This window comes from Sciurus vulgaris, assembly GCF_902686455.1.
Source record: "Sciurus vulgaris genome assembly, chromosome: 8".
In the NCBI taxonomy this organism is placed as follows: domain Eukaryota; kingdom Metazoa; phylum Chordata; class Mammalia; order Rodentia; family Sciuridae; genus Sciurus; species Sciurus vulgaris.
The window spans coordinates 25,327,443-25,348,326 of NC_136468.1; the positions used below are offsets into that span (position 1 = coordinate 25,327,443).

A 20,884-nucleotide genomic window follows, 5' to 3' on the forward strand; every position below is an offset into this window, starting at 1 on the left:
CCCTTCATACATATACCCACATGCCATCAGGGCTACCTGCCTAATGTGCCCTTACCTGCAGTATAGATGTCAAAGTAGGTGGGTTTGTTGGCCACATTACCCACAGGTTCCAGGCCAGGGCCCCGGGCTGACACCTTGTTGGCATCCCCCAAGGCCATGCCCACGTTCACCTCAAAGGGGCTATGCTCAATGTTCTGGCCAGCAAAGAGCACAGTCACCTGGGGGTGAGGGGTCAGAGGTTAGCTCCTAGGGCAGACCAATTCTGAGAGGGGTTGGAGGGGCAGAAAAGAGCCAAGGAGGATAAGAGGTGGATGGCTGGTGCACTGGGCAGGGGTGGGGTGAGGGCTGAGGGGGTCCATTTAGTCATAGCCATGAGGGAGAGTGATGGGAGGGCCGGAGGGCACACTGGGAGATACCTTGTGCAACCCAGCAACCTTGGGCACATAGGAGACAGCATATGTGCGGTCTTTATCATTGTTGGGAACCACCTTGGCCTATCAGGAAGGAAAAAGATTGAAAACCACTGTGGTTATAGCCTCACCTGATCCCATGATGCCCAGGGCTCCCCAGCCCCAGGAAGTCCCCATGACGTTGCCTTCCCCAGCTTCCAAAGCACAATGGGTGGCTCTAGGCCATTCCTGTTGCTTGTCGCATGGTTTCTGGGTCCAACCCCATCATCCCCAGCACCTCTCCATACCTCCTCCGTGTGGCCCTCCGGGTCCTCAATGTAGACCAGCACTTCACCCACGCCTGCGTCCACTGTCTGCACGGTGAAGTGGGCAGGCTGCAGCACGGTGTTGCCCTGAGGCTCAATGCCTGAGGGGCAGAAGCAGAGCCCAGATTACTCAGGGGATCCTACTGTGCCCAGCTCCCAGGGAGGTTCTCAAGGCTCCACACTTACCAGGCCCATAGGCAATGGCTTTCTTGGGGTTCAGCTGCTTGGAGCGAACAGGGGCACCAGGTTTGAGTTTGGCCTTGGGGAACTGGGACAGATAGGTCATGACAGAATGCTCATCTACGTTGGGGTCCACGATCTCCTCAGGGGCAATCACCTGCCACAGAGAGGAACAATGTTTACAGGGGCCCTCTCTACCCAGCAGCCCCAGTTCTTACCTGCATCCTGGCCAGGTATCCTTACAGACCCAACCTCCGCCCCTGCCCTCTTGACCCTAAGTCCCACCCCACCCCATGGGCCAGTGTACCTGGGGCACCCCAAGCCAGTCGTCTGCCTGCTGCATGGCTTCTCGAGCATTCTGCACAGGCTGGTTGGGATCCCAGGCTTCCCAGTCAGGACAGAGGCCTGGAGAGATGGTGGAGGGAGACAACAGTTAGGGGAAACCAACCAGCCAGAGCACAGAGCACGTGTTCACCTAAGGTCCTCAGAGGCTGTGGCTTCACAACTCTTCTGGCCAGCTCTAGGTCCCTGACCAGCCAGGTTCAGCTGCCCCTGACATCCCAACTCATCAGCTGGGATGCCCATCACTGTAGAGGCACAGCAGCCCTCGCTAGCACCAACAATAAGGCCTTTCTGCCCTGGTTGACGCAGCCTGGCACCGGCCCTACCAGTCAGTCTCCTGCCTGCCCAGGACCCAGAAGAGACCCTGAACACAAACCCTCATGAAGGACCCTTTCTCAGGCCCCTTTTGCCTCATTCCAGTTTCCTCAGGGGTGGGTAAAGGAGGTGAGCCCCCTGTCCCATATGTGCCTCTGATCTATCCCCTCAAGCTGCGCTGAAGTTCCATCTCTTCCCACGCTTCCCACACCAGCCTGAGAGCATGAAAATCCCTCTCTCTTACTAACTGCCCGCTTGGGGAAACTGAGGCACTGAAAGGCTTGTAGGAAGAAAATGGTCTCCTTTATGGCCATCAAGAGCCCAGTCTCCTGTCAAAAAAAGTGCTGAGTCCACCTCAGAGCACCTTATGCAGGGGTGCAGGGTTGGGGGGTGGCTAGGTCCAGGACAAAGCTGGAGGGGGACAATGAGCAGTGGCAGGAAGGGGGCCAGCTCAAAGGCTGGAATCCATGACCTGCTGGAACAGCTGAGCTCACTGCTGGCAGCCACACCAGTGTGGGCAATGGCTCAGCAGCTGGGAATGTTTCCCAGGCAGCACCCCCGCCTCCCACTCCCTGCTCCCCAGCTGACCCCAGGGTGGGGGAGGATTCCCCAAGGGATTGTGGCTCCTTAGGCAGGGCCAGCAGACCCAGGGTAGAAGAAGACCTCTCTTGTGTGATGAGGGTCAGAAAGAAGCAGTCATGGGGTGGGGCTCTGGCTCATACTACCTCGATTTTCATAGGGCCCTGATCTTCTCCCACCTGACCAGGCCAGGGACTACCCTCAGAGGTAGAAGGTCACCTGCCACTGGACAGTACCATGCTGCCTCAGCCCACACCATCCTGGGCTTCAACTGCTTTTTCCAAAATTGATCTCACAAAGAAGAGGCTTCTCTGGTCTAATGGGGGCCTTCTTGCTGCAAACCCCACTCCATCTCCCTTCTCTCAGTTCAGTGGGAATGGCATCCATGTGGCAGAGAAGGCAGCTTATGGAACAGGGAGTCCAGGTACTTCTGCCATAGATAAACTGTATGATCATGGACAAGTCACTGGCCCTTTTTGGACCTGGCTGTCCTGACATGTAAATGGAGTTTTATCTCTGCAGAATCTAGCCCACCCATGGGGCAGGACCTAACTCCAGCAGTGATTCCTGGCTAGAGGAGTAATCCCCCAGGTGATCCTGATCCCCCAGGCCCTGGGGTGTACATCTGACAACCATAAGCCTCAGCATGCCCAGCTCATTCCCACTGTCCTTCTAGTCTAAGGGCTCCATGGTAAGCGCACTGCCTACTCACCAGGGGCACAGTTGTCCACAAGGGCACCCAGGGCCTTGCCATCCTGCCAGTCACGGTTAAAGTTGGTGATGGGCAGCTGGGGCACCTTGTTCTGGATCCAGCCGAGCAGACGCTGCTTGGGTGTCTGTTTGCGGGCATCCTCATCATCCTCATCCTCCCACATGGGCATGGAGATGGAGTAGTGCAGGATCAGCGTCCAGATCAGGCCCAGGATCAACTTCAGGTTCCCATCCACAATAGCCTTGCTGTCTGCAGAACAGAGGGAACAAGCCAAGTCAGGAGGGTCCTACCCTCCACTGTCACAACCCTTGGTTCAAGGGCCCAACCAGCTCCCGAGGCAGCTGCCAGCATCCTAAGGTTGTGCTTCTTCCTCAGGAACCCACCCCTTTCTCTGCCTACCAAATTCCCTCTAACAAGGCCTGGCCCAGATGACGAGCCCTCTCTGGGTCTCCCCTTCAGAACCAGACTGCACATCTCTGCTCCTATACAGGTGTTTCCACCTCCATGCCACACTCGAGTCTGCCTCCTGCCTAAGCAAACATCCTGTATCTGGCCCTATTGGACTGCAGTTCTCTTGGGAGTATACACTATTTCATTTTAGTTTTATAACCACCTAACTGACATACAACACTGCATATATTAAATGACTACAATTTGAAAAGCCTTGACAATAGGTATACACCCACAAAGCTATTGTCACAAATCAGAAATAACTGGCACAGCCATCACTGCCCAAATCTCCTTGCACATAACCGCTTGTGATCCCTTCTTCTCTCTTGCCCTTGTTCCATCCTCCCAGGCAACAACCAATCTACTCTCTGTCATATAGATTAGTGTATATTTTCTAGAATTGTATATAAATGGAATTGTGCAGTAAAAATACAAATTTATTGGTCTGGCCTAGAACTTAGGAGGGTCTCAACAAAAATGGTTGAATGAAATATTTTTAAATCTTAAATGAGAGAGGAATGGGATCCTTTCTATTCCTTCTACACTCTACCCCAAAGGTCATAGAGTTTTTGGAACAATGGGGTTCTGGGAAGAGGAAAAGGTATAGAGCATGCTCAGTAAGGCTTGAAAATTACGTTGCAAAATGCTGGGGGTCAGTCAGATCTCACAAGTGCCAGGGGAAATGTCACTCATGTGGGCTCAAGTGTTAGGCTCAGACATAGGCTACTAACTACCTTCTCTGAGGAATACTTGGGAACAGAGCTGGTTTGCCAAGATTTTAGAGACCCAACTCTCCTTTAATAGTCAAAGGGAAACGTCCAGGAGGAGAGGGGGCTAGAGTGTAGATTTTGGAATCCATTTTATCTGTACAGGGTAATGCAGGTCTGAAACCCATCAGCTTCCCTGAGCACTGCTCTTAGGAGGCAGGGAGCGAGTAGAAGACACAGTCTTGTTTATTGATGCTGCCTGATTAGAGAAGGTGGGGCTGGAGGCTCCCTCTTACACATCTTTTCTGGCTCCTCCTTTCCTAGATCTTGGAGGAGGGTGTTGGGAGACAGGGGCCTGGGGAACCCCTGGCATCCCCCCTCCATGCCACCTGGCCCTGGAGGGGGAATCTTGGCCTCCCTGGCCCTGGAGCTTGGCCCCTCAGCTCCCCCACCCTGTCACTGATTCATCCTTCCTTCCCCAGCAGCTCCCCAGCCCACCCCTTCTCCTGGCTTCCCTGCAGCACAATGGTTTGGCAGCTCTTGGGTTCCATGACACACTCACTACCGGTCTCCCGGTGCTTTCACTCTTTCAAACACACAGGCCCACAACACTTTCACATAGTCCGGACGCCCCCCGTGCCCTCAGCCTCTCATGGCCCTGACAGACTACGAAGCTAGGGGATCACACACCCAGAAGTGCTTCTTGCAAACTGGAGCCAGACCCTGGGAGGGAGGCCTTGAGGCTGCAGTTGCGGGTGGGAGGGGTGGAGAGGGGGTCATTCATGTTTGCTGGAGAGAGAGTTTCTCCCTAGCAACTGGCCCTGGGCCAGACAGCAAGTGGTCCATGGCTTAGGGCAGGAGGGAAGCAGCAGGGCCCAGAGTCCCACCCTGGGAGCAATGACCTTCCTCTCCCTCCTTCCTCTCTGAGGCCAGGCAGAGGGGAAGAAGCTATTCAACCCAGGCTTCTTCCTGTGCAGCACCCCGCTAAGCCACCATTCCCTCTGCCTGGGGATACCCCCAAAGGGGTGGGAGGAGCCAGACAACTAGTCCTGGACACCCCTGCCTCCAGTGGGGGGGTGGAGGGAGAAGAGAGAGGGCTGGGCCAAGGGAGGTACTGGGACAGCTGCTGCCCCCACCAGCCCCTCCTTCGGCTATTGGCTCCAGGAGAGGGAATAGCAACTGGGGAACAGCTGCGGGACAGAGCTGCCTCATAGGCCTCTTTGTTCGGAGGGGCTATGGGGGTGGGCCTTCACAGGGGTGCTGGGGAAGGAAGGGCACACAGACCCCTCAACCTGGCCAAGCATCTCACATCCAGGTGGACTCCTCAGCTCCAGCTCTCACTCCAGGACCTAACTTCTCTTATAGGAAGAGAAGGGGGCGACCTGCACCCCCTGAGGTACCCAAATGCTCAGTTTCAGTCCTGAGACAACACCCAGGAGAACACCCTAGATGGTCCCTTCCCACCACTAAATCGAATGGGGAGCCAGAGGAAGCAGGATGCCTCCCTCTCCCACTGTGGACAGTTCCTTTACATCTCCTGGGGTCAACCCGGCTGGTGTCTCGGCCCCTCCCTACAGCCTCACCCGGCCCAACAGCTGAATTGCTGACAGCTTATCTCATCAGCGCGAGTGAGCCACTTGGCCCAAACGAGGCACGGCTCCCCTTCCTCCCAGCAGGAACCCAGAGAGCTTCCCTCCCGCCCCCAAACCAGCACTGGCTTCTTCCCCTCTACTCAGAGCCGGCCCCTCCATAGCTGAGCCAAGGGGGCTGGAGCCAGGCACCGCCATGGGGGAGGGGAGAGGTGTGCTGGGGAAGGATGAGGCCGGGAGAGGGGCCCGCTGCCCCCGCAGCTGGGAGGGAGGGGAGGCGGAGTGGTTTCCCATAATGTTTTGCAGAGGCCTTAAGTCTTTTCCCTGGAGAACCACCTGGGACAGTCAGTCCTTCCTTTCAAATCCTAGCTCGGAGGGTGATGATGACCCCAGGGCTGGCTCGTCTCTGACCCACCCCCCTAATTCTTCTAGCCTACAGCCCCACTACACACACCAGGGTCCCCTCCCCCACCCCTTGCCCTCAGGCTTGTCCTTCTGGAAAGCTCAGAGACATCTGCTGTGTCACAGAGACAGGGCTATTTCCAGGCCACAGCAGGAGGGGTAAAGGGTGGCAGTATTGGGACAGGAGGAGGTAAAGCCTAGGGAGGAGACTGGACAGAGCAAAGGGCCCCAGACTGACCTCAGCTGCTAATTCAGGAGGCCTGGAGATGGCCCTGAGGGAGAATGGGGGTGTACAGGCAGCCAGTTATCTAGATAAGACTGTGGCAACCTGGGGGGGCACCTGATCCCATGTGCAACTTCCCTCCTGAAGGGCCTAGTGTGCACCCTCCAAGGGGGCCCTTTGTGAAAATCACAATAGAGCTCTCCTGAGCTCACCAGGGGTGGGGTGGGAGTCTGTCTCTGTCCCTGGCCTCCAGCCTGCAAGGAAGGGGCAAGCTGTGAGGGGAGAGGCAGCCTCTCGGCACTGGAAGCCCACCCTGGGCTTTTGAGCTCCCAGGGCTAGAATGCCTCCCCACCCCCACCCAGGACTGACACACCTTCCAAATCTGGTTACACTCAATGACTTCCTCCCCTCTGCAGGCCTTCCCCTCCCTCCCCACAGCCCAGACAGTTAGCTGCAGCCAATCCCAAGCATAGGGGGTGGGTTGGAGCTGGGCAAGGACAGGCAGGAGCCCCTTGCGGGGAAGGCTGAAGCAGGAGGGCAGGCAGGGGTTAAGGTTCCCTGCCACAGCTTAGTGCCTTTTTAGGTTTCTGAGGCTGGGCCCTGCCTGCCCCATCCCGGGACTGTACACAGCTGCAGAGCACATGCCTAGAGAGGGTCTCAGTGGAGCTGACACGCCACCAGCTTTCCCGGGGGTGGGCAGGACCTGTCTTCAGTCTGGTCTTCCCTTGTGGAGGGGCTGGGAAGCCATTTGCTTTTTTGGGATTCGGGGAATGCCCCCAAGAATCAGTAGTGGGTACTGGCCCTGTCCTCTCAAGCATGCATGGGTCTGTTCAATGGAAGGAAAGGGGACAGACAAGGAGGCAGGTTGGTGGGAGTGCTCATGGGGAGGTTGTAGTTGCAGGGCTCAGAAACGGGAAACTCTGAATTTCCCAAGCCGCCCAGGGGGTGCCCACTGTCTTGAGAGGGGTGTCAAGGTAGTGCCCAGGTGGCTTGCACTGGTTGGGGAGAGACCAGATCAAGGTCCTCCCTTCCCCTCATCCCCATTTCTGTTCCTTCTCTCAGATCCTGGTGGGCCCAACCCGCACCTATGTCCCCTACCCACATGGGACCACCTCTTCCCTTCTGTGACCATGCCCTCCTCGCCCGCACTGACCGATGGACACGAGCTTGATGTGCTCGCGCTCCAGGAACTCAAGGGCCACAGACACGTTCTCCAGCTTCATCTGGCGGAAGTTGGGACGCGGGTGGAACTTGCGGTACATGCGCTTCTGGCTGAGCACCTCGAGCAGCGCGATGAGGCGCAGCCCGTCACTGAGGTCTCGTTGCAGGTCGGTTAGGCGCTTGCCCACGCACTTGAGGTGCTCGTTGCACCAGCGCGTAAACGTGTTCTGCTGGATCTTCTTCCACGGAGCGTCCTCTGCTAGGTCCTTCTCTGTGGATGGCATCTCGTCCGCCTCGTCGCCCAGGCCGAGGCCGGCGGCGTCCGAGTAGCCACTGTTGTTCATCATGTTGTCGCGGGCGGGGACGGGGGCTGTGTGCGCTAGGGACTTGGGCTGCGGGTGCGGGCGGATGCTGTCGGGCGCTGTCGGGGCGCGACCGTAGGACTTGCTGGTTTGCGCTGCGCTCTCAACTTCTCTCGCGCTCTGGCTGGCCGGGCTCTGCGGGCCTCCTCGGCTCCTCGGCCGCTCTCTGGCTCTCTCTCTTCCTCCGGGGGCGGAGGGTGCTCGGGAAATGCGCGCCGGGCCGGGCCGGGGGGTTTAAGAAGCCCCTGGGCCGCTGCCCCCCCGCCGCGCCCGCGGCCCCCGGGTCCACGTCAGAGCGCCGGCCTCCCAGGAATGCCGCCCGGCCCGCGGGTGGGGGCCGCGCCGGCCCACGGCCCCGCCTCCGCCGCCCCTCCCCCACGCGGCCCGGGCCCGCGGCAGACGCGACGGGGTGGGGGCTCCCGCCCCCTCGGCCGGTGTCTCGGCGCAGGAAGCGGGGGTGAGGGAGGCAGTGCCCCCCACACACCCGGCACCCCAAAACTAAGTGTCAGTAGAGATGAAATATGCTTCCTCCACACCCAGCAGGGATTATAGACATAAATGGGGAAACTGAGGCCAGTGGTTAGAGTTAAACACACTGATCAGATGTTGACTAAAGTTCCTGGACATGGCGAAGCTGTTGACAGAGCCTGGGAGTCTTGGCTTTTAGCCCAGGGCATTGTCCACCTGCGGACAGGGAAGGGAAGTTTGTGTGCTTGCACAGAGATGGCCTGAGAGGAAGGAGACATTGCCCAGGCCAGTTAGGGAGAAGGCTTGAATGGGAGGGTGTTGGGGTCTTCCCTTATTGCCCCACTTTACATAGAAATAGCCTCATTTGGGGCCCAAATCCAGGGTCCCAGGGGAAAGACCAAGGATCCTGTCCCTGACTCAGTGTCCCTGTCACTAGTCCATTTGGCCTCATCCTCTTAGAATGAAACTGAGCTCAGGAAAAAGGTACCCAGTGAGTCAGGCTGTGTGCCCCCCCCCCACCCCAGTCTGACTCAACCAAGGTGATGAGAGGGAAGGGAGAGACTGCCCCAGTGGTGCCAGGGAGCCCCCTGGGCAGTGTGCCCATATGGGCCACAGAGCAGATCCTCCCAGGGAAAGGGCAAGTCAGCCAGACAGAAGCAGGGAGAGCCCTGATGGAGCAGCCAAGAGGAAACGTGACTGAGGCTGGTGGGCAGGGCCCAGGGGCACAGTGGGCAGGGAGAACCCAGGGAGCCAGGCAAGATGCCTAGGCAGGACAGGGCTCAGTGTGAGCCAAAGGCAGCTAGAGGCTTGGGGAGTGGTGATAGTGGGGAAAGTGAGGCACTCAGAGGCACTGGTGAGGGATGAGGAGAAAGCCACAGAACGTGTAAGAAGAAAGTGTATTTGGCAACTCCATAGCACACATGGACTCCATACTTCCTGGCCCCACTTTAAGCTCCCTCTGCTTTCCCATCCTTCTAGACTCAGTAAATTTAACTGGGGAGGAGGCCATGTCTAGGCCTGAGATGTTTCTTCAAGCCAGACAGTCTCCAACTCAAGACACATGGTGATCTGAGGATTGGGAAGGTTTGTGGACTTTGTAGGTGAATCATTTTTACATCTCTTCCCAAGCCTGGTGAAAAGGAAGGGGATAGTGGACATCTTGGGGAACTGTCCCAAAGGGCAGAGTGAGGGCAAGCCCTATTATGGACTAAGAAAGAAACTTAGGGCTTTGTGAGGGGCAGTGCTTATGGCTTATGGACAGGGTTCCATGAATCATTTATTTCCCTTCTCATGTAATGAGATTGCCTAGTCCTTAGGTAGAGAGGGTGAGTAGAGAAGGGACCAGAAACAGAAAAGGGACCTGCTTGCATAGCTGGAGGGGGGGTTGTCTGGGGGCCCTGATAGTGACAGGCGAGGTATAAATAGCTTGGGCCCTGCAGCTCATGTTCTGTCGGCTGCCTGTGACGAGGTGCTCAGGAATTCCACTCTCCTGTTGGCAGCCCTCTCTCCTTGTCTCCAGGGCTCTCATTCTCCAAAGCCACCTTCATCCCTTGGCCAAAACCACCCATCAGGCACCAGTGCTGTCCAGTTGAGAGGCTGAGCTCTCCTGTGGAGAGAGGCCCAGGTCAGAGTACATAGCTGGATCTCACAAGGGAAATGGTGGGGGATAGGGGGCGGGGGAAAAGTCAGACTTCTGACAGCCAACCCAAAGTGACAGGAGCTCAGGGTTCCAGTGTTGTCTCTGAAGCTGATGAAGAAACTGAGGTTCTGACCTGAGAAATGATGGATTCCTTTCTGAGATGCTGGGGAGGGGAGAAAGGGGTTATGTGGGGTGCTTGGGGTTCACAGCTCCTCTATGGAACCTAAATACTCATAGTCCTGTCTGGTGCGTGTCATTATTAGAGGCACCCAGTCAGTCAAGAGCCACTATTAAGGTGGAAAGTTTCTTTCAGACATGATGGCACACACCTGTAATCCCAGTGACTCAAAAGGCTGAGGCACCAAGATTGCAAGTTCGAGGCCACCTCAGCAACTTAGTGAAACTCTGTCTCAAAATAAAAAGGGCTGGGCATGTAGCTCAGTGGTAAAGCACCCCTGGGTTTAATTCCCAGTACCAGTAATAATAACAACAACAACAATGAATAAGGTGGGAGGGTTCAGGGCTAAGCCAGGGTGAACTCCCAAGGATAACTTGCCTTGCTCTCCTCTGACTCAATATCTCACTACCTCGCTTGGGAGAGATCAGTGTGTGGGCCCCAGGGGAGCAAGTAAATGGTCAGCAGAGCAGGGTACAAAGTGCCAAAGGATGATTCCCGCCACCCTCCCCAACCCCCGAAACCTGAGCCTGTTGCTCTCCAGGATAAATCCGGGCCTGACTCAAGCCCCAGCAGCCACTCACAGTCAGCCTACCCAGGCACAGGCTGGTGACTCAGCCCTCAATATAGCCCATGAGCCCAGGCCCCAGGCCTGGCCGCGCAGCCTGGAACAGACCGTGCACAATGCTGTCCTGGGACCTGCCAAGTGGGGCCCCCTCCCCAGGGAGAGCTAATGTGTCCCGCCCCATGCCAGGCAGGGATACCAAGAGGGGCTTACGAGGAGTTTCATTAGTTGAGTATGTGGGGCTTTGCTGGCTGGGACCACAGGCTGTTTATAGCCCCCTGACTCACCACCTGCTGACCTATCTCAGGAGACCAGGTTGCCTGGCCTTTGACCTGGGCCTGTCTCTCTCCTCCAGGGGCACTGACTGACAGTCACTGACACTGGCCACATTCAATTTGGGTTGAGCCAAATTTGCCTGAGTGGCTTTAGTGGGCCATGTTTAAATACCTTGTTTTCCTGGAATCAGGGACATTCCCACAGTCATTTGATGATTGCAGGCTGGCCAGGCCCACAGCAGGCACTTCAATAATCAGTGACACTGACTGTGGCTCTGACCCGGGTGGCAGGAAGAGTGAGGCAGAGTGGAAAGATCCACAGGCTGAATTCCAGCCTCTCCACTTCTGGCTTTGTAACCTTGGGCAGGTTACATAACTCTTTCTCATCTGTAAAATGGAATAACACCCTCAATAGTGGGCATGAAGATAAGAGGAAATAACATGAAAGATGACTAACATGACACCTGGCATCTAATAGGGGATCGAAAATAAGTTAGTTTGCTTCCTCTCCTGGTATCTAGGGGACTGTTCTGGGGAGAAAGGCCCTTCCCCACAGCTGTGTCCATAGCCCTGCAGATCCACTGCCTGGACCTCCACACTGCTCCCCGCAGCCCTTCCCTCCATCCTCACACTCCACCTGCCAGAATCAGAACCAGCACTATTGTACTTCAGAACCACCCACCCCTGCCGCCAATAGCAGCAGCTGGTCCTTGGCAGGAGTGGCACGGACAGCAGAGAGGCCCAGCCTACAGAGAGCAGGTAGAAAGCAGTTATACAGAGGGAAGAATCCAAGAGATGAAGGTGTTTGGGGTTCTTGGTTCTAGCTATATCAATAGCAGGGTGCATGTTTGCCTGTGGTTTCTAAGACATACCACTGGGGACTTAAGGTCAATCCTCCTCCCTCCACCTGTTTTTAAGTTAACTGGAACAAATGTTTCACTTTTAACAAGGAGACCGCTTTCACATTTTTGGTAGTACCGATCAACAAGATCAGGAGGCACCAAGTTCAAACAAAAGGAAGGGGAAGAGATTCTAAAGTGAGCAGAGGGGGGCTAGGGTCCTAAAGGGAAGAGCTCTGTATTCCAAGCAGAAAGGGTGGGGAAAGGCAAGCGCACATTTGTGCCAGGCTTTTGGTTCGGGTCCCTTGATGGGATGGACTGCCTACTAGAACCTGATCTCCATCGTGCTTTCTCATTCCAAGCAATCCTTGATTTCTCAGCTTATCTGAGCTGCTGTAGCAAAATATTGTAAATTGGACAGCTTATAAACCACAAAAATTTCTCATTGTTCTTCAGGCTGGAAAGCTCAAGGTAAGGCACCTGCAGATTCCTTGTCTGGTGAGATCCCCTTCCTCGTAGCCATCACTGTAACCTCACATGGCAGAAGGGGATGGGGATCTGGGTTCTCTTTCATAAGGAAACTAAATCCACTTGTGAGAGCTTTGCCCCACTTCCTAACAGCATCGCCTTGAGGGTTAGGATTTCAACATGAATTCTGGAGGGTCTCACTACCCTCAAAATCAAGTGACCAGAGTGGTACCAGGTAACTACAAAGGAATTTCTTGAATTAGGTAATGACTGAGTACATAAACTTTAACACAACTGGTGAGGGCAGTGTTTTGTTACTGGACATCCTGATCACCTGTGTGTCTGGTTAAAATACAGATTTTGTGTCAGGAGGTTCAGGGCAGGCCTGAGACTCTGCCTTTCTAATAAGCTCCCAGGTGATGCCAATGCTGCTGGTCCTGGGCCACTTGGAATAGAAAGGGACTAGACTACCCTAAATCAGGACAATCTTCAGAGAAGAGTCATTTGGAAAAAAAAAAAAAAAAGGACAAGTGGCACCACCCTCAGTTTGCCTGCTTGCAGCCGTGTTTATAAGCTGCTGGTCACAGTGTCACATTGGTTGTAGTCCTGCCAGAAGGAACTTCTAGTTCAGTCACTTCTCCAGGATGTGTAAAATGTGAAAATCTCATTCTACATGTTCTTGCTGTTGCCCCTAGGCAAGGGCTGGGGGTAGAAATGGACTCATCTAGAGCTCAGCGGCATCCACGCTGTACATACTGTGCCCATGCATCGCTCCACATGCTTGGTTGGATGGAACAAAGTCCGCTGGTGGTGGAAAGAAGGGTCCTTAGGCAACCAGTGGTCATGGGGGTTTAATACACTCAGGGTCTTTCATGGGGCAACACTCACAATGAGAACAACCAATCATAAAGGGCTCTGTTGGAATGAAGGTAAACAGGGACACACATAAATTATCTAGTCATTTGAATGTCCCCTTAGGTTGTTCTCAATATTCTGTCCTGCTCTAAGCTCCAGAAGGCTGACCTTGAAAGATCATATTACCTGGGCACCTCTGCTCTCAGGCTTCCTGCTGGGTCCAGTCAACCAGAGGAACCAAAAGGAAGCTGGCAGGAAAGGGCCAGGACTAAAATGTCTTGCCGCTTCCTTGGGGCTCTGGCTCGGCACTCCTGCCCGAGGTTCCTTTTTGGGGCTCCAGCTCTTGCTTCCTCCTCTTCCGCTCCAGCTGGGATGGCAACAGCTTCCCACTAGTGCTAGGGCCTGGCTACTTTACCATACCTTGTTGGTTCTCCTAACCCTGCCTTCTGTGCTTAGTTCCTTCATTGACCTTTCTACAGTAAAGCTTTGAGTGTCCTGTTTATGACCAGGATCTTGACTGATTAAAAGATCATCTGTGGCCTGGTGCAGTGGTGCACACCTGTACTTCCAGCAACTCAGGAGGCTAAGACAGGAGGATCGCAAGTTCAAAGCCAGACTCAGCAACAGCAAGGTGCTATGCAACTCAGTGAGACCCTGTCTTTAAATAAAATACAAAATAGGGCTGGGGATCTGGCTCAGTAATCAAGTGCCCCTGAGTTCAATCCCAAGTACCCACCTCCCCACACACAAAGTCATCTCTGAAGCATACCCCTTGAGTCACGAGGACTAAGCCATGAAGACTCCCACACAGATCTTCTTGGGGAATCCTCACATACAGGAAGGGGTGTGGGCACAGAACCTAAGGGGAGGTCTTTTGCACCCCCTTCATTTTTCCAAGCTCAGAGTTCCTTGAACTAAGTTAATAGTTATACCAACCCCTCTGTGATTTGGCTGGCAGCACAGGGAGCCAGCCTCATTCCTGAGGTCATCTGGAAGGTAAGAAATCATATTTAGGAGAAAGATCCTTATGTGAGGTACTTGATTGAAGGAGCTGCTTCATTCTGGTTGTGTGTGAAGCATTTAGTAAATAAAAAGCCACAGAGTCTCATGTAATTAGGTTGATATTTAATTACAAGGAACCCAGGATCTTATACAAGGCAGGAGATGGGAGCCAGCAGGAGCCAGCAGCCCCCATAAGCCTTTCCAGCTTCAGTGGCTGAGGCTAAGGAGATGGGTGGGGACACATGGGACACATGAGTGAGGTGGGAAAACTCTGGCATAGAGTGTCCTGCCCAAAGGTGAGGGTGGTGGCTGCTGGGGATCTGCCCTTTCGGCTGGCCCAGGTCTGCCATCACTCCATGAGGCAGAACTCTGTCTCCTGCGGTCGCATGCTGGGTAACACATACAGAGCCACAGCTGCAATAGCCAAGAATGCCATAGGCTTCCACATCCCAAACATGTTCTGTGGGGACCAAAGAAAAACGTGAGTTTCCAGCCTTCTGGACCCTTCCCGAAGCCAGAAATCACCTGCCTGCTTGTGCCAGAGAGGGACACCTCAGGAACATCATGGTTCAGCTTCTCTCACCTCCCGGGTAAGTGGTGGAGATCACATGGTCTCTTCTTCCTGGCACTAGATATGGGGTGCAACACTGCACATATCACCTCAGGTGACACTTGTGTGTGAGTCTCCATTTCTCCCCAAAGAGTGAGAATACTGGACCTTACATGTGGAGGCAAGCTCGTGGGCCAGATGGCAGATTCTCCACAAGGATGTCTGAGAAAGGGTAGATGCCATGGCAAGGAAGGAGAGGGTGAAGCTGGGTCTTCAGGGAAAGTGGCCATTCCTAGTGAACTTTGTGAAGGAGAAACAACTCAGAGTCAAGAGGAAGGAAGGGGCAGTGAAGGAGTGAAGGTGAACACACAGCTAGACCTTGTGCACAGAAGGATGTCAGTTCAAGGAAATTGAAGGGAAATGTTATTTAGCCCTGGGAGGCAAATGTCAGAGTCAAGGGTGTGGACTGGCTTCCTAGCACGTGTGCTGGATTGTGCTGAGCTTTCTACACACCGCTGACTGCTGGCAAACGCTGCTGATTCATGGACAACAAATCACACCATCAGATGATGTCCACAAAACAACCCTTAGGAAATGAAACCTCAGATGAGAAAATACAGACTTGGGGGAAATAGTTCCTATTTTTGTTACTATTTTTACTGATTACTTGAAAGATCGAATTTCAATGTTGAGTCAAGAACTATGGCATAAAGTAAAAGGATGTTTTTGGTAAAGATGGAGTAAAGACCATTAAGATTAAGAATACATTTGCTCAGAGAATAACTGATCTAAAACAAAGATTTTAAGACAACTATAAAAAACAAAATCTCCTAAATTTGTAGAAAGTTACATAGTAGAATAGGAGATATATAATAGAAAGCAATATATAACGTTAGAAGTGGATACACAGACTAATCCACAAAGAAAATAACCGAGAAGGGAGCTAGGAAAAATGTTTACATGCTCAGATGTTAATATCCTGATGTGCACTGCTAAAATGTCAGTCTGGTGTTCTTAAAGGAGAAAAGAGCTGAAATCCATAAATACAAACTGGTGCACTTTATACTGAGCAGAGACAAGATTCTGGACTACACACATAAAGGGATGGTTTGGGTTTTTCAAAGGAGGAAGTTATAAGTTTCAAGAAATCACAGGCTTCTATAAATAGCAGGCTGCTGGACTGCATTATCAAATTGATAGAACAAGGAAATCATGTTTTGAGGCTTAACCAAGGTGTCTGACAAAATTTTTCTTGAAATCCTTGCAGATAAGCAGAAAACATGAGGAAATAAGAGTAGGATGTCTACAATCTGTTGTATGACCATTTGTTAAGTGGTCAATGAGCTAAATAAAAGAGAACAGGGAAAATGGTACTCTAGAGGCTGGGTCCTCATTTGTTCTTCTCTTTTCTTTCTTTCTTTCTTTCTTTTTTTCTTTCTTTTCTTTTTTTTTTGGTACTAGGGATTGAATCCAGAGGCACTCTACCACTGACCTATATCCCCTGCCTTTACTTTTTATTTTGAGACAGGTTCTCACAAAGTTGCCCAGGCTGGCCTGAAACTTGTGATCCTCCAGCCTCAGTATTCAAGGGCTGGGATTACAGATGTGTACCAGCACTCCTGGCTTGCAACTTGAATGAAGTCATCAGGAGGATGAAGTCCTCCTGGTGGGCTTGCCACCCCTGAGGATGACATGGAGCTGACAGGAAAAGTTAATATTTTGAAAACAGAGGGTCAAGATAAAAACAAACAAACAAACAAACAGTACACTCCATAGGTTAGAACAATGGACTATATCTGATATGGAAAAATGGAAAATTCTGCCTTTGGACCCAAAACAATCAAATGCTAGTACAGAACTGGGAAGTGATGCTTAGCATAATGCAATGTACAAAGGGTTTTTATAAACAAGACATGAAGCAAATTCATGACATTAGTTACCAAAAGAGCTAATGAGATTTGAGGTTGTGTAACAGAAGTATATGGTATCTTCCTAACTACTTGGAGCCAACTAAGGAAAAGTGCTCAAAATGGGGAGAAATAATAGGGGAAATAGAATTTTTATCTATAGCTAGCATTAAGTCCGTAAAATCCAATTCACAATTTCCAGGCTGTAGTCACCTCTCCATGTCTCAGTTTTATGTTTAAAATGACAATAGTAGAACTTCCTTCCAGGGTTGCTGCAAGGATTAAACTAGTTAGTATATATAATGATAGAGGGGTATCTAGCATACAGTATGCGTTATGTAAGTGTATGGTTTTTGTTGTTGATACAGTACTTCATAATCTAGAAAGCACTTTCACATACATTCACTCATCTGATCCTCACAGAAGCCTAGTGAGGAAGGCAGAGCTTAGTCATGCTTTAACATATTTGAGAAAATTAAGTTCAGATGACATAGTTTGCTGAGACAAAGCCTGTAAGAAGAGATAGACTTGACCAAGTTCACCACTTGTCAGTCACATGTTCTACTACACTATGCCACCTCAAGTCAGAGCTTAATCAGAGCTCTGGGGATAAGAGGCTGCTGCAAGAGGAACTTTAGGCAACAATTCTTTCCTCTAATTCTGACAGAGTCTGGCAGAGTTGGAGCTGATGAAAGGCTATGACTGGGTGCTTTGGGTCTCACATCGTAGGGACTGAATACATCTGAGGGTGCAGTGGAGGAACAGGTGTAAGGAGAGACTGTAGTCACTAAAGGAGCTAAAGACTGTCAATGGAGTATAATAGGATGTCTGAAAGAAAGAAGTCCTGAAAAGAGGGAAATAGTTGGGGGTGGGCAAAAAGGAAGGGCAGAAAGGGAAATGGTGAGAGGTACCATCAAAAAAATGCTCTGGCTACCCTCTGAACCTGTGCATTAAGCCAACTATACCTCACTTACAGGGATGTGAGAAGAGAGGACAGGGGAGGAAAGGTGGCAAGGAGAACATGAGATTGGAGCCAAAACAGAATAAAAAGGAGTAGTGTATAGGTTCCAGAAAACAGGTGGAACTCCAGGGCTTTACCTTAGGCCATGAGACCACAATCTGCCTCATGAATTTGGTATTCCATTGACAGATAAGATTACATGAACTAGAGCCAACTGGGAGGTGCCCAGAATGTATCAGTCCTGATTTCTTAAGAACACTTACATCTCTAGCTAGTACAAACTTGTCACTAGTACTGTATTCTCTCCAGAAAACTTGGCTTGGGACATCAATTAGAATGGAATCTGGCCTCTAAAAGGGATAATGAGAGAACTAAAAAATATTTCCTGGTATTTTGTTCTAATTTTCCTGGAGACCAGAAGTCCCAAACCAGAGGACTTTTCAGGACAAAGTGCACAAAAGTAAGGGTTCAGTTCTACTTTCACCAAGGTTGAAGGATCAATTTAGGTTGCTCTCATTTGAATGACTCTGGGAGGATCAGAAGGATTGAAGCTCTTGAACCTCTTCTCTCACCCATGGGGAGAGGGAGTAATTCCTTAGTTTGTCATCCTGCATAGAAGCAGTGATGAGAGATTGGCTTGGGGGTTAAAAAAAAAAAAAGACAACCAAGGGCCCAGGCCAGCAGACAAACATCAGCTCATCAGAAGTAGTTGGGTGGCTTAACAGTAGCAATAGTGCTGGGTTAATCCAAGTTATTCCCAGCAAGGATAGAAACTCAAACCATGCCTCTAGTAAACATTCCAACTCCCTCTGCATTCCATGTTCCATGAAGACATGCTCGAGAAGTTACAAGCTTTGTGATAGCCAGAGGAAAAGCCAGGGCAAAACCCAGACCTGAGCATCACCTGTTGTATAGTGGCCAAAGCAAGAAGCAAGCAGCTAAGAGAGGAAAGAGGAGGAAGCAATACCAGTACCTGCGTTAGGATGATGTCTCAGCCCACCAGCACCAGAGCAGAGCCGATATGACCACCAGGCCTACAAGAGGCAAGGAGAAGATGGGGGGATCGGGGGCAGGGGATGGCTGCAACATGTCAAATGAGAGAAGCACAAGGAGAGACCAGGAAATGTGAGATGGTATGAAAAGACATAAACACACGAGTCCAACAGATAATGAAGATGAGAAAACAAAGGGGAAAGAGAAAAGAATCAAGAGGTTAAAAATCATGTAGGCTACAGCAGTAGCATTTCTTCTCTGCCCCTGGGCCTGGAGGAGAGCAGAGGAGTTCTTCCCACTGGCAGCCTGTAGAAGTCATGAAGCTGAATGGGAAGCAACAGCTAGATCCAAATCTGGGACAAGGCCAGTTTTCTGTCTTGTCATGCACTTTTCAGATCTTGTCAAGCAGGAGTTATCTCATCTAGACCTTTGTTGTGGACGGAACTCTGGAAAAGTGAAGCTCCAGAGTAAACTGGGCTTCCTTAGAGAAGCAGGGTGGACACCTTCCTAATCACTCTAGGAAAAGCCCATCTTTGGCCAGGCCACTTGTCTGGCTTGTTTTCCATCAAGTTTCTTAGAATTTTAAGCTCTTAGTTCCTATGATACCCTAGGAGTCTGATACATTTGTTGCGAGATAAAATGCACTAAGACAATGGAGAAGGGTCAGTTCTTTGACAAAACAGTCTTCTAGAGAAACTGAAATTGTAGGCAATAATAAGCATAACATCTGAGTGCCCCACAAAAAGAAAAGTGTAGTACCCACTGGGGCAAAGGGGCAACTCCATGTGTAGACATAAGGAATAGACTCGATTTTGAAGTACAAAAATCAGATCTGGCTTTAGAAATGTGGTCCCTCAAGAAATCTATGAGGCTTTGAACCACCATGTGGCAGAATATGAGGAGTTCAAAGAAATGTAGCAGTAGTTCCTACTGTTTACATCCTAAGTACTGGTCCTCTGCCACAAGGTTAATGGAGAACTGCACACTGAATCCTTAGCCAATGCTACAGAATGAATGACTGGAAAACTCCAGATATCCTTAGAATTGGCTGGGTAATCCTAGCACAAGAGATTTATTTTCTTTCCCTGTGTTTAGAGGGACAGAAAGGACCTATACTATAAACTGAAGACGTGCTCAGGAAGTACTCAAACCCCAAAGCCCCCAATAACCCCAGGGCAGGAATTCAGCCGGTATATACCTATACAGATGAACCATAAGATAGAAATACTTCTATACAGTTGGTGAATTATGCCTGTTATCCTGGCATGTCTCCCATGATACCTCTACCACAGTCTCTCAAAGATCCAGTAACCAAAGGGGTTAGGGCTGTTGACTGGTCATGGACCAGACAATGCCCCTGTTGTACAGATCAAAATTCTGATATCACTCCTATCATCCCCACCCCACCCTTGTGTCCTGCAGTATTTGGAACCCAGTGGGTAGCACAAGCCTACAAAAACAGATTATTACCTTCCCTGCACCCCTAACAGCAATGACAAAGGTTAAACCTAACACAGCACCAACAGAAAACAGGGTTGAGTGATTTGCCCAAGCTGACAGAAATGCTCTATAGAAGGCCTCATACTGTCAAGGTCCTTCAGGTAGTGCAAAGAGAGGGATGAGGGAACCCTCTTGACAGAGGACGATAACAAGGGCTACCATGCAAATGTAAGGACACAAGACTCCAAAGATCCCACCTTGGTCATCAGAAGAGGTGGTCATTGTGAGATGGTTCCACAGCAAGTTGTTCTAAGCCTGTCATTTCCCTTAGAGGAACTAATATCTCCAACCCTTCTCCATTCCCATTTTGATGAGTACTATCCCTTGCACTGGTTGGTCTCTGCTCTGATGGAAGCCCACCCTTGGCAGGGCCAGTCCTGAACACTGGGGTGCCTGAGCCCAAGGCCCATTTCCCACTTGATCCAGCCTTTGCTTGTGGTTACCTTTTTACTCTCAGAAAGTTTAAGAGGGTTTTCCTCAGCAGTCTCAGGGGAAGAGTCGTCATCATCCTCTTCTTCATTATCTTCTTCCTTATTCTGTTCACTGTACTCTTCAGTTTCTTCCTCGTGATCTTCTGTTGTCTTAGCTTCCTTAGCATCTGTTGGCTCAGTAGCTAGCTCATCTGAGTGCTGCTCCTTGGTTTCCTCTTTTGTTTCTTCCTTTTCTGCCTCTTCCACCTCCTCTTTCTTTTCCTCCTCTTTTGCTAGCTCATCTAATTCCCTCTGGCTAGCCGTGTAGTACAGCACCACCTCCAGAGTCTGCAGGGTGGAGGTAGGGCAGGATGAGGGCTGCTGTTTACCCATGAAGAATCCTACTCTCAAGACAGTGCTGTACTATCTTCAGAAAACTTTACTGCAGCACGTCACTGTGTCAGGATGCAGTGCTATGTTCTCAGACTGCAAGACAATCTGAGCACAATGTGGAGGGCAGTCACACCTAGCCTCTCGGGG

At 51.4% G+C, this 20,884-nt stretch overlaps 2 protein-coding genes across 18 annotated transcripts in view; both read right to left on the reverse strand.

Moving 5' to 3' along the window:
• FLNC (filamin C) overlaps positions 1-7,993 on the reverse strand; it is a 27,878-nt gene extending 19,885 nt beyond the window's left edge. The window contains exons 1-7 of one of the 2 annotated variants that reach the window (XM_079152415.1): positions 7,368-7,993; positions 2,844-3,092; positions 1,203-1,300; positions 902-1,052; positions 698-816; positions 417-494; positions 56-218 (exon numbers count right to left, since the gene is read on the reverse strand). In XM_079152415.1, the coding sequence (XP_079008541.1) occupies positions 56-218; positions 417-494; positions 698-816; positions 902-1,052; positions 1,203-1,300; positions 2,844-3,092; positions 7,368-7,722 (1,213 nt within the window). In that variant the 5' untranslated portion in view covers positions 7,723-7,993. The remainder of the gene's footprint in view (positions 1-55; positions 219-416; positions 495-697; positions 817-901; positions 1,053-1,202; positions 1,301-2,843; positions 3,093-7,367) is intronic. The other variant, XM_079152416.1, reaches the window with a different exon arrangement.
• Positions 7,994-14,131: 6,138 nt separating this feature from the next.
• The window catches only part of CCDC136 (coiled-coil domain containing 136), a 28,196-nt gene continuing 21,443 nt past the window's right edge, over positions 14,132-20,884 (reverse strand). For 8 of the 16 annotated variants that reach the window (XM_079150898.1, XM_079150899.1, XM_079150892.1 and 5 more), the window contains 3 exons: positions 20,378-20,692; positions 18,415-18,475; positions 14,132-14,483 (listed from right to left, as the gene is read on the reverse strand). In XM_079150898.1, the coding sequence (XP_079007024.1) occupies positions 14,170-14,483; positions 18,415-18,475; positions 20,378-20,692 (690 nt within the window). In that variant the 3' untranslated portion in view covers positions 14,132-14,169. Of the gene's footprint in view, positions 14,484-18,414; positions 18,522-20,377; positions 20,693-20,884 lie in introns of those variants that run through there. The other 8 variants (XM_079150903.1, XM_079150900.1, XM_079150895.1 and 5 more) reach the window with 6 other exon arrangements.